The following is a 15,099-nucleotide window of genomic DNA, read 5'->3' on the forward strand; positions in this document are numbered from 1 at the left end:
TGTTCTACCATTTTTAACTCTTCCTCTCTCTTAAACAAATGAAAGAAAAAAAAATAGGAAAAGTTCAAAACTTGATTGGAGATGCAATAAGGAGAGGGCAAAATGGTCTCATGAAAGTTCAAATCTGATGGAATGCCAATGGGGGGCGGGGTGCAGATTGTTGGAATTTGGAAGTATAGGGTAGCTCTGAAGGGATGAGAGATCCATCATATGGATAGCCGAACCCTACAGGTAGGTAGGGCGAAATTTCAAAAATCTCTCTCTCCCATATGGGAATCACATTCCCTGTTTTAGAAAACTGCATTTTCAAGGATCAATCTTGAACCCTAAACCAGATCAGATCTGAAACCAAAAGGTAGGAGAGGGATGTACCTGATACGAAGTAGCAGTAACTCCCAACGAAGGTGTTCACGCCCAAGGAAAACGCCAAAGACTGCTCCCACTGAAGAAGACACAACGTAGGGTGGAGCAGAATCAACAGGATGGTTCTTCAGCAAGAACCGAATTCTTCAACAAGAACTCGATGGAGGGTAGGTGAGCACGACTTTTGATTATCTTTTCTCCCAAAAGATAATATCAAGAACTCTTCTTGATCACTCCTACAGGTGGAGATCGAACTGGTAATGGCGGCAATAGCAGGAGAAGGCAAGAATAGAAGATGGCGTCAGTCCAACTATATGCTGTCTTCTCTCTTGAATCAGTCAAACTGAAGGATGATTTGGAGGTTCGCCCTGCTCCTCTATTTATAGCCTTAAAGAGAGCATCTCCTAATCCCATTAGGAGTTTCCTAATCCAAATCTTGCATTTGGATCTAGACTCTCTTTAAGAGATAAGGATAATCCCTTATCTTATCTACAGATAAAGATCAGCCCTCCTAATCTAATTAGGAGTTTCCTGATCCAAATCTTTATTTGGATCTGGACTCTCTGAGTGGATAGGGACAATCATTTATCCTATCTGTTGATCTAAATCCCAGAACCACCCCTCTTTAATTAATCTAATTAAGCCAGTTCGAATTGGGCTTTAGGCCCATTAAGTCCATGTGCTCACTTATCCTCCAAACTGCTGCCCAGTTGGATATCCTTGTAGTGTGGATATCCTCCAAACTACACATCAGCCACATGGGTTCAACCCAGCCTCTGTTACAAGGCCTGGCCGAATTCACTGTAGGAGACAGTGAACCCCTGAGTCCATCACCATGGGCTCTTAATGGGCCCAACATTTACACTAAATGGTCATTGGGTCAAGCCACCTTATAAAAACCCAAGGACTGTGGGCAAATGCAAGATTAGCCCATCAGGTATTACCCTCAATGGTCATACACTTAACCTCTAAGCCCATAATGATCAAACACTGCCCGACAAGAGAGGACCTCTCTCTCGGTTGCAAGGAACAGTGTCGCACTCTTTACTCACATGGATCCTGGGAATTAAAACCTTTTGCAAACATTTTGAAACCGTAATATATATATATATATATATATATATATATATATATATATATATATATATATATATATATATATATATATATATATATATATATATATATATGTGTGTGTGTGTGTGTGTGTGTGTGTGTGTGTGTGTGTGTGTGTGTGTGTGTGTGTGTGTGTGTGTGTGTGTGTGCATATCTCTATATAAATATATTTTGTAAAAACAAATTTCAACGATTGAAATCGGTTGTTGGCAGCTTTGGTTTTCATCAGAGAGAGTGCATCCCCGATCATTCACTTTGTTCGACAAAGGGGCTGATCCTGTCACTATGATCACCCATTCAGATGAATTCTCGGACTGTCCCAACATGCCCAGGTTTTGACCCCCTTTAAGGATCTCACTAATTGGCATTATCAAAGACAACCCAATCCGACACCTAGTGCAGTATCATAATCGAGTCTAGGGGTCAGGTGTAACATTCCAGTTTTGCCCATCAATCTCTGAGGTCCAGGGCAATACTGGAATTCTGGTCCGGTTCAGGGTTTCAAGAAAACCCACACTGCATGTACCTCAGGTCTCACCCTGGCAGCTGAGACAAGCCACCCCAACCAACCTGGCGGCACATTAGTGTCAGCCTTGGCAGGATAAATCTCCCCAGATCTATCCAACGGCTATGAAGATTTTAAACTAACACGAGTCTCATATGTGTCTAGTTTAAGGGTATTACACAGAAACACACCATAATAACATGAATCAAATTTGTACTTTATTCATTTACATTAAATGTCATAAGGTACATCATTCTGATTGGTGCTAAGGGCATACACTGTCTAACAAGCTCTTTGTTGCAAATGAAAGTTTAGGGACCCAAGTGTCACTACCCTCGAAGTACAACCCTTGTGAATAGTTTCAGCATTGATAGTCAGAGAAAGAGAGGAACCAGAACATGTTTGAGAAGACTTTTCTAGTATTGTACACATACAGTAGAATTTAATTTCATTTTGCAGGTCCATTAATAGCATCAATTTTTTTTTTATCAAATTTTGTTTTTTTTTTCTTTAGGGGGGGTCTTGCTCCACTTCAGTGACTTCTTAATATAAAAGATTTTTTATTAAAAATAAGAAAAAATGAGATCCCCCCTTCCTTTTCATCCTCCTCATAACCCCCATCCTCTTAAGGAGGCTTATGCCTCCTTGTGTTTGGGAGGCTTACGCCTCACGCCTCCACGTTTTAAAACACAGGACCAGGTCTAATCCAATCCTATGAATACTTTGGACCATCCTGGAATGGTCCACTTCATTGTTTGGACCATCCAATCTGTTCAAATTGTTTTAATTAGATTGGGTCCAACCCAAACCGGGTCCATTGACACCCGTACCCATTTCTTTTGTAATTTGACTGATATTGATTCAGTCCGACTCAGTCCAATATAATCCGTTACTGATGGATCACTCCAATCCAATCCAATCCAATAAAGACTTTGGACCATTAAGTCCGGACTTGTCCAATTTAATATGTCCTATTGGTTTGCCCATCCCGTTTAAATTGATTTTGATTCGGACGGGTCCAACCCAAACCTGGTCCATTGACACCCCTAGGGATTGCTTTGGAAGTGAAATGCATGTGCATCTTTAAGCGAATTGTATGCCAGCCTTGAGGCTGGTTGTGTTGTCCCCCTCCTTCAAATGTCTTTTGAAGGTGTGGAGTTTGCTTCATCATCACTTTAACAATTTACTGTAGCTTACAGAAAAAAGGGACCTAAGAATAATCTCTTCTGAAGCATCTTCTAGACTGATATGTTCCCTCAACACAGGCATATGCTCTTCCTTTTATTTGCTAGGGAGTAGGGAAACTTGGTGGTGGGTGGGGGGGGGGGGTTGAGTCCAGATCTTGTTCCAGGTAGGTGGGAACCACATCCACTGACTTTACAAACTGAGCCAGCTAGCACCTTCAACATAGGCATATGTTCTAATGTCACCTTATTAATGTTTTGTTAGTGGCATGTATTTAGTTTAATATTGAAGCATTGATGCCATTCTAATTGAGAGCATTCAAGTTTATATTCTCCAATTGCTCTACTTGATTCAAGTGGCTGGTTTAACCTATACACGTACAAAAATTTTCAGGCCTGGTTTTCTAGTTTCCATTACTAATCTGAGATAATGGTCATTCACATGAAACTAATTTAATAGTCAAGAGTATTATCTTATATCCTTTCAGTGGTGTTGATTGACTTAGCTTTGGTGGCCTTGCATTTACTCATCTCTCTATCATGCCTTTCCATCTCTGTTACAGGTATTTTAAAGGCCCAGAGCTTCTTGTTGATTTACAAGACTATGATTACTCTTTGGACTTGTGGAGCCTTGGTTGTATGTTTGCTGGAATGGTGAGCCTTCTTCATACTCTTGTCCTTGGTGGAAGTTGTACATCATGATGTGGTATCATTATAAAAATTTCAATTTCTCCAGTTCCCACCTGTCAAATTTCTATAGGCTCTCCAAATCTCTAGGTCATCTTTATCTTTTGTCACCATAGCCATAAAATCAGCCTGGTGGAATGTTCTTTACCATCCTACGCATGAATTCTCTTTAGTGGACTATCCAAAAAGCTTATTTATTCAATTCTTTCAACCTTGGCTGATCTTTGGGTGGAGGATCTCTATAGTGACACTGATTATTTGGAGGTTTGCCTAGAAGCAGCCACCCTTGAAAGAGTCCATGGTAACCTACCGATCAAGAGCTCTTGCACTGAGGATGAATGGGGTTGAGGGATCTCTGAAGCTGTGGGATGTAAAATTGCATTGGTAGGGGAGCATTCTGCCTTAGAGGGAAGCACCTATTGAGTAGGTGTGGACAAAGCAGAAGTGAGAATGTTGATTTGAGTAGTGCAAACATTTTAAGAAGGGTTCCTCCACAATGTCCATAGAGGGTGGAGATCAGGCTGAAAGATGTATTCGATGGACAGCATGGGAATATTTCTATACTGCCCTCTTTTTGGTCTCGAAGTGACAGAGTTTGGGCTATCTAGAAGAAGTTTATTAATTCAATTCTTTCAACCTTGGCTGATTTATGGGGTGGTTGATCTCCTTGATGACACTGATAGTGGATCTTGATAAGCTTCCATGTTCACCAATGGTGGGAGGATGGGCTAAGGTGGTTTTGATTTTTATGTTGGGCTGATTTATGCGTACTGTTTCTTCAATATTCATTCCAATTCCTATGCTTTTATTCGATGCAGATATTCCGTAAAGAGCCATTTTTCTATGGACATGATAATTATGACCAACTGGTCAAAATAGCTAAGGTATGTGTTCACTCTGAATTTGGAATTCTTGTTGCTTTGCTTAATGAGGTGGAATAAGTGCTCATCTTTATTTGGTATCTAAATGATTTGGATAAAAATCGATTCCATCTTCCATCAACACATATCGAGTCAATTGATGAAAGCATTCACATCTTGTGCAAGTTTTGGACGTCTGATTTCTGTTCAATTAATTAGAGTTGTTCCTTTCAGAGAAGCTTTATTACACTGCAAAGTCGGGAAAATATCCAAAACTGTTGACTTCATGCCATTACCATAAATATTAATTGGAGAAACTTCTTGATCATGTTTCTTGGTTGTGGCTGGAGAGGTGGCAAATATCCTTTTTTAGATCAGTTAAAATAACCATTTCAAAATCCAATCTTTTTTCTGGGCCAAGAGTTAAACGAAAAAAATTCAAATATACCAAATTATGGGTATGGGAATTTATTTTTGCCAAAACATATGTATGAAGCTAACCATGTTATCTTTTTTTTTTTTTTTTTTCGAAAAAGGTTAAGTAAATTTTATTGATGGAGACAATAGTTATACAAAGCGGTAGGAGACATAAAGTCAGCACCCCCACATAAAGAGATCAGAGATGACATACACTGACTGACTTAAGAATCAGCAATGTATTCTGATTACAAAACTCAGGAAGGACTGATAGCGAGGATACTAATCTAGCCACTATACCCTGGATCAACACCTCTGGGCTCTTATTCTCTTTTCTGAAAATTCTGTTATTCCTCTCTGACCGTATAGTGCTGATAACTGCTGCAGGGATAGATCTCCAGATGAGCTTGCCTTTCTTTGATAACCCCAGAAGGTTCCAGCCTTTTACCAGCTCCTTTGCATTGTTCAGCATAACCCAGCATACCCCCACAGCAGAGAAGAAGTGGGACCAAATTCTCCAAGTCAAATCGCAATGAATGCAGAGATGGTCCACAGTTTCCTCGACCCGACCACAATTTTCACAACCTAAGTCCTCTAAGCTGAATCCCCTCTTAGTCCTAGCGCAGAGGTCCAGACTAGGAAATTGACTTTTGAAGGGGCGGATGGGATCCGTATTTGTCTAGAGGGGAAGTCTGCATTCCTACAACCAGTTAAATCATCAGCAAAGGATCTAACCGAGAAGTTTCCATCAACAGTCCAGGTCCATGTCCATTGGTCTCTTGATTGAGGTTGAAAAGAGAAACCGTTTAGGTTATTTGGCAGGTTCACCACCTCAGCCACTTCCCAGTCTTGAAAATCCCTTCGGAACTTGGGCTTCCACACCACTTCACCTCGGACTAACTTGAAGGAATCAGCCACAGTTGCCTCTTTGTTTTCAGCCATTGAGAACAGAAGGGGAAAAATCTCTTCCAAAGGAATCTCGTTCAACCATTTGTCCTTCCAAAACCGAACTCTATTCCCATCACCTAACTTGAAACCCATTCCTTTTAGGAAAGACAGGATAATTTTCATGATACATTTCCATAAAGAGCACCCATAGGGGAAGTCTGCATTGCAACAACCCACCCATATTGACCCACTTGACCCATCCATATTGATCCTTAACCACCCTCACCCATACTACACCCACCTACCCTCACTTATAAATACAAAAATTGGTCGGGATGGCCCGTGTACCCAAAATAATAAATTTTGAGAGAATATTCTCTCCTAAGACTGCCACGCGACAAAAACAAGTCAGTTCAACCCATATATCTGAAAATGCAAAAATTGTAGATAAATGCAGAAAATAGTAGAAAAATTGCAGAAATGCAAAAAATACCAAAAAATACTAAAAAGTTATAGAAAATTCAGAACTTTTGCAGAAAAAAATCAGAATATGCAAAAAACCAGAAAATTGTAGGAAATGCATGAAAAACACCAAAAAAAATAAAAAATTATGCAGAAAAGCACAAAAAATTGTAGAAAATGCAGAAAACAACAGAAAAGTTGCAGAAAATGTAAAAAATGCATAACTTTTATACAAGTGCTTTCGCAAAAGTACTTTTATGAAAGTACTTCTGTAAAAGTGCTTTCATAAAGTACTTTTATGCAGTGATTTAAAAGGCGTGCCTAGGCACACAGGCAAGGCACATTTCGGGGTATGCGCCTTGCCTAGGTCCTAGGCGCAGCCCTTTCAAAAGGCGCATGCCTAGTGCGCCTAGGCGTGCACCTGATGCGCCTTGTGCCTCAGCCTAGGTGTGTGCCTTTTGAAAATTTGGCGCTTTTTTCCTTTTTTTTTGAACATAATGGCTGGGCTGGGGGCTTCGCCCCCAGACCCCCATGCCACACCCCTCGAGGCAAGCCCAAACAAGTCCACATTAGGTCTTAAATTCTTAGTTTTCACACAAAAAATAATGATTTTATAGTTTTAATTGCTTTTTAAGAAGACATTTTATTAGGATGAATGAATGAATCACATTACCAAATTGCTTCGACCCCCAACTTGGTAATGTAGTTCATTCATTCATCCTAATAAAATGTCTTCTTAAAAAGCAATTAAAACTATAAAATTATTATTATTTGTGTGAAAACTAAGAATTTAAGACCTAATGTGGACTTGTTTGGGCTTGCCTCGAGGGGCGTGGCACAAAGGCGGCTCGCAGAATCAGGAATGTAATATGTTTTACATTACATTAGCTATGTGAAGTATTGCAATTGAGTGAAAAAAGAGTTAGTGGTTTTACATGCTTAAAAATGTTTTATATGTTTGATTTTATTTTTAAATTCTCATTTGAATATGCTTTACATCTTATGTTTATGTAATTTAATTTTAGATAATAGGTTTCTTAAAAGATTATTTTAAAATTTAACTTTATATTTTTTAGATAATAGGTTTTTTGAATTTTTTGACATTTTTTTTTATTTTTTAGCATTTCTTTTTTATTTTTGTGCCTTGCTTCAATAAAGGCGCGCACCTCGCCTTGTGCCTTGCACCTCAGGCGCAAATTGACCCTTGCGCCTTTTTTGCGCCTTGCGCTTTTAAAACACTGCTTTTATGCTTTCATAACAATACTTTCATAAAAGTACTTCTACAAAAGTGCTTTTGTGTAAAAGTACTTTTATAAAAGTGCTTTTCATAAAGGTACTTAAATAGAAGTGCTTTCTTAAAAGTACTTCTATATAAGTGCTTTTATGCTTTCATAAAAGTGTTTTCGTAAAAGTACTTTCATAAAGTGCTTTTGTAAAAGTACTTTTGTAAAAGTGCTTCGTCTAAAAGTACTTTTGTAAAAGTGCTTTCGTAAAAGTCCTTTTCATAAAATTACTTTATAAAATTGCTTTTGTAAAATTGCTTTTTGCATAAAATTGTGTGTAAACACGAAAGTTAAAAAAATCTATTTTATTTTACTTTTAATTTCAAAATGAAATGTGGCATGGTGGTTTGGAAGTGTAATGAGATGTGGGCACGCTAGGAGGCTTGAGTTTGTATCACTACAACATTTTTTTTGAGATTTGGTGAGTATAGATAGAGTTGACTTTGACCCAAAACATCTTGACCCTAATGGGTACCCTCGACGCAACCCACCCTGACCCTTTTCCACTGACCCTAATGGGTTACTCGACCCATATTGACCACCAATAAATTGGGTGGGTTCCAAGGTGGGTGGGTCAAATGGGTTGGGGTCAAGATTGCCAGCCCTATCCACCAGCATTGATCTTCCACTCCAAACCACCAAATCCATTTTCCTAATAAGGCTGTGTTAAATTTCTTGATTCTTCTTAGACCTAGACCTCCTGAATTCCGTGGAGAGCAAATTTGTTTCCAAGCTACCTCATGGACTTTCTTCTCATCATTCCAACCTTTCCAGAGAATGTCTCTTTGTAAATTTTCTATTCTTTTTGCTATTGAGCTTGGGATAGGACCGGGGGAAAGATAATAAGTCGGCAGATTTGCAAGAGTACTTTTGATCAAAGTTACTCTTCCCCCTTTTGACAAATATTTTGCCTTCCAAGGTGCAAGTTTTTTCTCTAGTCTTTCCAGCACCGGCTCCCAAATTGTTGCAGAAGAACGTTTTGCACCTAAAGGCAAACCAAGATTAGTGGTGGGAAAGTTATTCACTTTACATCCAAGGATTTCTGCCCATAGCTCAATCTCTTCAACCCTCTCCACCGGAATGAGAGAAGATTTCCCCAAATTCAACTTCAGCCCAATAACCACTTCAACCCTCTCCACTCCTTGAATAATTTCAAAACATTCCCATAGGCCCGCCTGCCCTGCATTATTGATGAATTGAGTGAGGACTTCCATAACACACAAAAAGTGGAGAGGGGACAAGGGATCACCTTGTCGAATGCCTATTGAGATTTTAAAGAAACCTGAGGGTTTCCCATTTATTACAACCAAAAGTTTTGGTGAAGAAACACATACCTCCATCCAATTTCTCCACTTTTGGCTAAAGTTCATTTTTTGAAGAATGAAATCTAGGCAGCGCCAATTGCCATGGTCGTATGCTTTCTCCAGATCTTGTTAGATAGTGTATGCCCTTAGCTCCAATCAGAATGATGTACATTATGACATTTAATGTAAATGAATAAAGTATATATTTGATTCATGTTATTATGGTGTGTTTATGTGTAATACCCTTAAACTGGACACATATAAGACCCGTGTTAGTTTAGAATCTTCACAGTTGTTGGATAGATTTGGGGAGATTTATCCTACCAAGGCTGACACTGATGTGCCGCCAAGTTGGTTGGGGTTGCTTGTCTCAATTGCCAGGGTGAGACCTGAGGTACATGCAGTGTGGGTTTTCTTGAAACCCTGAATTGGACCAGAATTCCAGTATTGCCCTGGACCTTGGAGATTGATGGGCAAAACTGGAATGTTACACCTGACCCCTAGACTCGATTATGATACTGCACTAGGTGTCAGATTGGGCTATCTTTGATATACCAATCAGTGAGATCCTTAGAGGGGGTCAAAACCTGGATATGTTGGGACAGTCCGAGAATTCATCTGAGTGGGTGATCATAGTGACAGGATCAGCCCCTTTGTCGGACAAAGTGAATGATCGGGGATGCACTCTCTGATGGAAACCAAAGCTACCGGTAATCGATTTCAATCGTTGAAATTTGTTTTTACAAAATATATTTATATAGAGATATACATATATATATATATATATATATATATATATATATATATATATATATATATTACGGTTTTAAAATGTTTGCAAAAGGTTTTAATTCCTGGGATCCATGTGAATAAAGAGTGTAACACTGTTCCTTGCAGCCGGGGGAGAGGTCCCCTGAGGGAGAGGTCCTCTATTGTCGGGCAGTGTTTGATCATTATGGGCTGAGAGGTTAAGTGTAAGACCATTGAAGGTAATACCTGATGGGCTAATCTTGCATTTGCCCACAGTCCTTGGATTTTTATAAGGTGGCTTGACCCAATGACCATTTAGTGTAAATGTTGGGCCCATTAAGAGCCCATGGTGATGGACTCAGGGATTCACTGTCTCCTACAATGAATTCGGCCAGGCCTTGTAGCAGAGGTTGGGCTGAACCCATGTGGCTGATGTGTAGATCAATGTTTGGGTCTCACGTCATATAAGGATATCCAACTGGGCAGCAGTTTGGAGGATAAGTGAGCACACGGACTTAATGGGCTTAAAGCCCAATTCGAACTGGCTTAATTAGATTAATTAAAGAGGGGCGGTTCTGGGATTTAGATCAACAGATAGGATAAATGATTGTCCCTATCCACTCAGAGAGTCCAGATCCAAATAAAGATTTGGATCAGGAAACTCCTAATTAGATTAGGAGGGCTGATCTTTATCTGTAGATAAGATAAGGGATTATCCTTATCTCTTAAAGAGAGTCTAGATCCAAATGCAAGATTTGGATTAGGAAACTTCTAATGGGGTTAGGAGATGCTCTCTTTAAGGCTATAAATAGAGGAGCAGGGCGAACCTCCAGATCATCCTTCAGTTTGACTGATTCAAGAGAGAAGACAGCATACAGTTGGACTGATGCCATCTTTTGTTCTTGCCTTCTCCTGCTATTGCCGCCATTACCAGTTCGATCTCCACCTGTAGGAGTGATCAAGAAGAGTTCTTGATATTATCTTTTGGGAGAAAAGATAATCAGAAGTCGTGCTCACCTGCCCTCCATCGAGTTCTTGTTGAAGAATTCGGTTCTTGCTGAAGAACCATCCTGCTGATTGTGCTCCACCCTACACTGTGTCTTCTTTACTGGGAGCAGTCTTTGGCGTTTTCCTTGGGCGTGAACACCTTTGTTGGGAGTTACTGCTACTTTGTATCAGGTACATCCCTCTCCTACCTCTTGGTTTCAGATCTGGTTCGGTTTGGGTTCAAGATTGGTCATTGAAAATGCAGTTTTCTAAAATAGGGAATGTGATTCCCACATGGGAGAGAGAGAATTTTGAAATTTCGCCCAACCTACCTGCAAGGTTTGGCCATCCATATGATGGATCTCTCATCCCTTCAGATCCACCTTGCACAAAACACCTGGCTTTCCTTCCCTTCTAGAATCAATAACTTCATTAGCAATTAAAACACTATCAAGAATCTGTCTTCTCCCAACAAAAGCACATTGATTTTCTGATATTACACTTTCTAAGATCTTCAATCTTTCGGCCAGCACCTTTGCAAGAAGCTTGTAGAAACTATTCAGCAAGCTTATAGGCCTGAAATCTTTAAGATTCACTGCCCCTTCCACTTTAAGGATTAGTGATAAAAGTGGCATTCAGGCTTCTCACCAGCGATGCTGAATTGTGAAATTCCTGAAAAGCCTTTAGGACATCTTTTCTGATAACAGTCCAGCATTTCTTGTAAAACAAGTTTGTCAGCCCATTAGGCCCCGGAGATTTATCTATGTCCATTTTCTTGATAGCTTCCAGTATTTCATCCTCTGAAAAAGGATTTTCCAACTCCTCTTTTTGGGCTTCATTTAAGGTTTTGAATTGAATCCCTTCGGGTAGTGGCCGAAGCTTCCAAGGTTCCAAAAACAAGGATTTGTAAAAATTAGTGGCAATGCTTTGGATTTCACCTGGCTGCTCCCCACTGTAGCGTCCAAACTCCAGTCTGGTTATGCTGTTGACTCTATGGCGTGCATTTGCCATTCTATGAAAAAATTTTGAGTTTCTATCTCCCGCTTAAGCCATTCACTTTAGCTTTCTGACGCCTGCTTATCTCATCTTTATAGGCTAGCCTGCCAAAAGTAACCTTTGCTTCATCTCTTTTCCTTCTCTCCTCTTCCGAAAGTATTCTTTCTTCTCATCTTTTATCCATTTCCTTTATCAGCTCTAGACACTTCATCATCTTTTGCTCAGTTTAAAGGGATTTTTCCGATCTCCATTTTTTATGACGACCTTAATTGCCCCCAATTTCTTTGCCAGCACAAATGAACCCGTTCCCTCTACCTTAACATCATCCCATTTTTCTGCTATTACATTCCTCAGCTCCTCCTCCTCAAGCCAGCTGTTGTCAAGCCTGAAAGGAGTATGCTTTTGAATCTGGTCTGTTTGTAGTTGGATAGGGAAATGATCTGAGAGGGGGCGCAGTAAGGCTTCTTGCTTTGTGCCAGGAAAACTCTCCTCCCAGTTAGCCGAAATTAAAAATCTATCCAGCTTCACCAGCACTGGATTAACCTGATTATTTGACTAGGTAAATGTCGCACCTGAGAGAGGCAAATCAACTAACTCAAACTTGTTTATAAATTCTGAAAAGTCCTGCATTGCTCTTGTTCTTCGTTGGCCACCTTACTTTTCTTCAGTAAATCTGGTAACATTGAAGTCACCACAATCAGCCAGGGTACTGATGGCGATGAGTCACCTATAATCTCTGCAAGCTCCTCCCAGAAGGCTTGCCTTTCCTTATCCGAATTCGGACCATAAACATTTGTAACTTGGCAGCGTAAACCCCCTTGTAACTCAAAGACCATTGTTACTGAAAATCGCTCACTTTTTGGAAAATCTTCTTGAACTGAAGAGGATCCCACATAGTTAGGATTGCCCCTGCACTTCCTACTGCTGGCTTCCCTACCCATTTCACCTGCCCTTCCCTCCAAACACTTGTAATTAGCCTAGCATCCAAATTTTAAATTTTTGATTCTTGGATGAGCACCACCCCTGCCTTCCACCTTTTCAACACCTCACTCGCCACCACTCTCCTTCTTCCCGATCCTAAAACCCCTTACATTCCACAAAAGAAAATTCAAATTCATCATGAAACTGATAAAAACCCCCTGTTACTTCCTTCCCTCCTTCCCGAGCTGCTCTCTCTGTGTCGATCTCTCTTTCTCCTCAGACTGATCTCCTATTGTCCCCCCCTACATCTACATTCGAAGTTTCTTCTTGAGGCTGTACACTCCTCTTTGCTGACGTTTTCCTGCTGATTTCTTGGATCCATTCTTGATATTTGAGGAACCTGTCTCTCCCCATCGAGGTTTGGAGGTAATTATTTGAGAAACCTCGATCTGATAGACCCTTTTCGGCATTTTCCATGGTGGATTTCCTTGGGGGTGGTGTGCTCAGGACACCTAGCTCCTTGTCTAGTCCCACACCCATCTCTTTAAGGCAATCTTTAATAAGAATTTTCAGGCCTCGAATTACTTTCGTCAGCCCCCAGATTTAAAAGTTCGCAGAATTGCTTTTTTCGAGGATCATACTAACCGTCGGATGAAGTTATAGGCTGTTGAGATTTCTGTCCTTGATTAGCGTGCACAACTTGTTGAGGCTTTTGGCCTTCTCTCTGAGCCGTACAGTTTCTGGCATCGCCTTCTTCCTCACTTCCGGCGACGATTGGGCTTCGGCAGTTCTGGTTTCAGATTTGTTGATTTCACCTTCTTCCTCACGATATCTTAACTAATTCGGCAATGGGTTTATTGTTTTTCTTATGTATGAATGTGCAACCCTAATTTCCAATGCTCCAGAAAATAGAAAAGGAGAATGATTTTCTGGATTTTTGATTTGACAGGTACTTGGAACAGATGAATTAAATGCATACTTGGGAAAATACCGTCTGGAGCTGGACCCACACCTTGAGGCCCTTGTTGGAAGGTTTTTTATAGAGCCCCATTTTTTATTTATTTCATGGTTTTGCTTGGAAATTAAAAGTGTTAATGTTGACTGAATTTTTGTTATTTGTTATTTGTTTTTGTAGACATGGTCGGAAGCCATGGACTAAGTTCATTAATGCCGATAATCAACATTTGGCAGTGCCTGAGGTCTGATATAATACTTAAATATTTGTACCAAGAGTAATGTTGCATAACCTTCTTATCATAGTCCAATAACATGCTGCCTTGATGTTTTTTTACTGTAGGCAATCGACTTTCTTGACAAGTTGCTACGGTATGACCACCAAGAGAGGCCGACTGCAAAAGAAGCAATGGTAGTACCTGTTATTGTTAATTTGTTATGTTCTTGTTAGGATATAGTTTACTGATACATTTGACTGGACTGTTAAATTGGGGCCCTTTTGAATGGACATAACCAGAAAATCAGATGAATTGGAAACTTGTAATCCGCACACACAGAAACAAGCACATCCATTCAAATGCACTTTTGGGTTCTACTTTGGTGGACTTTATGCTAGGTTCTCTTCCCTCGATAAAGCAGTCCAGGTTGATTAACAGGGCGTTTCCTGTATATTCTTTATCTTTTTTCAAGTTTTATAAGCAACCATCTGATGCCATTGCAGGCTCATCCTTACTTTTATCCCGTGAGAAGTGCAGAAAGCAGCGGGACTCGTACCCAATAGCTCGAGTTACAGTGGCCAATAAAGAATGCCATCTTTTCTCTTTGGCTTTGTGTGATCTTGCTGTAATTTGTTTGGAGAACCATGTTTATGTAGGTTTGCTTTTAAACCATATGATTTGACACTCCTCTTTTCCTCATTTTGGGGTCGCGAAAATTGCAATATTTAGTTTGCAACAAAGGGGCTATTTACCCCGTGTATTTTTTACCTGCGGCCTAGTTGATTTGCAACACAATTTCATTTGCACTGGTTCCTAAGTATGGGAGTGGAAATGAATTGTATGCAGATTCTGCTTTATTTTGTCTTAAATTTTACTTTATTGTTTATTTATGGCATAAACGAAGTAAAACAAAGTAAAACTTTCTTACAGCCTTTTAATTTGTACTCGTACATTTGTATTAATGCAAATGAAATCATATTTGCAAACAAATAGAGCATATGGTTTTGGATATTTGAAGTTGAATTTATTTTATTTTATTTGTTTTGCTCCAAGGGCCTATACTGAGTCTGGACCTAGTAGGCACAGCATTATAAGCACAGTGAATGAGTACACAGTAAATATTCTACACCTCTATCGAAAGTTGATTTTAATCTTTCTATAAGGGTAGGCTGGGGGTATTTTAAGAGGTGCAAAAAATAAAAAA

At 39.8% G+C, this 15,099-nt stretch overlaps 1 protein-coding gene across 2 annotated transcripts in view; it reads left to right on the forward strand.

The window, feature by feature from the left end:
* LOC148877365 (casein kinase II subunit alpha-like) overlaps positions 1-14,885 on the forward strand; it is a 34,658-nt gene extending 19,773 nt beyond the window's left edge. The window contains exons 5-10 of one of the 2 annotated variants that reach the window (XM_088985692.1): positions 3,732-3,822; positions 4,674-4,739; positions 13,673-13,755; positions 13,859-13,922; positions 14,021-14,089; positions 14,399-14,885. In XM_088985692.1, coding sequence (XP_088841818.1) covers positions 3,732-3,822; positions 4,674-4,739; positions 13,673-13,755; positions 13,859-13,922; positions 14,021-14,089; positions 14,399-14,458 — 433 coding nt within the window. In that variant the 3' untranslated portion in view covers positions 14,459-14,885. The remainder of the gene's footprint in view (positions 1-3,731; positions 3,823-4,673; positions 4,740-13,672; positions 13,756-13,858; positions 13,923-14,020; positions 14,090-14,398) is intronic. The other variant, XM_088985697.1, reaches the window with a different exon arrangement.
* Positions 14,886-15,099: the final 214 nt, after the last annotated feature.

Source organism: Nelumbo lutea, chromosome 1 (assembly GCF_056320005.1).
Source record: "Nelumbo lutea isolate HS-2025 chromosome 1, American lotus-T2T, whole genome shotgun sequence".
Lineage (NCBI taxonomy): Eukaryota > Viridiplantae > Streptophyta > Magnoliopsida > Proteales > Nelumbonaceae > Nelumbo > Nelumbo lutea.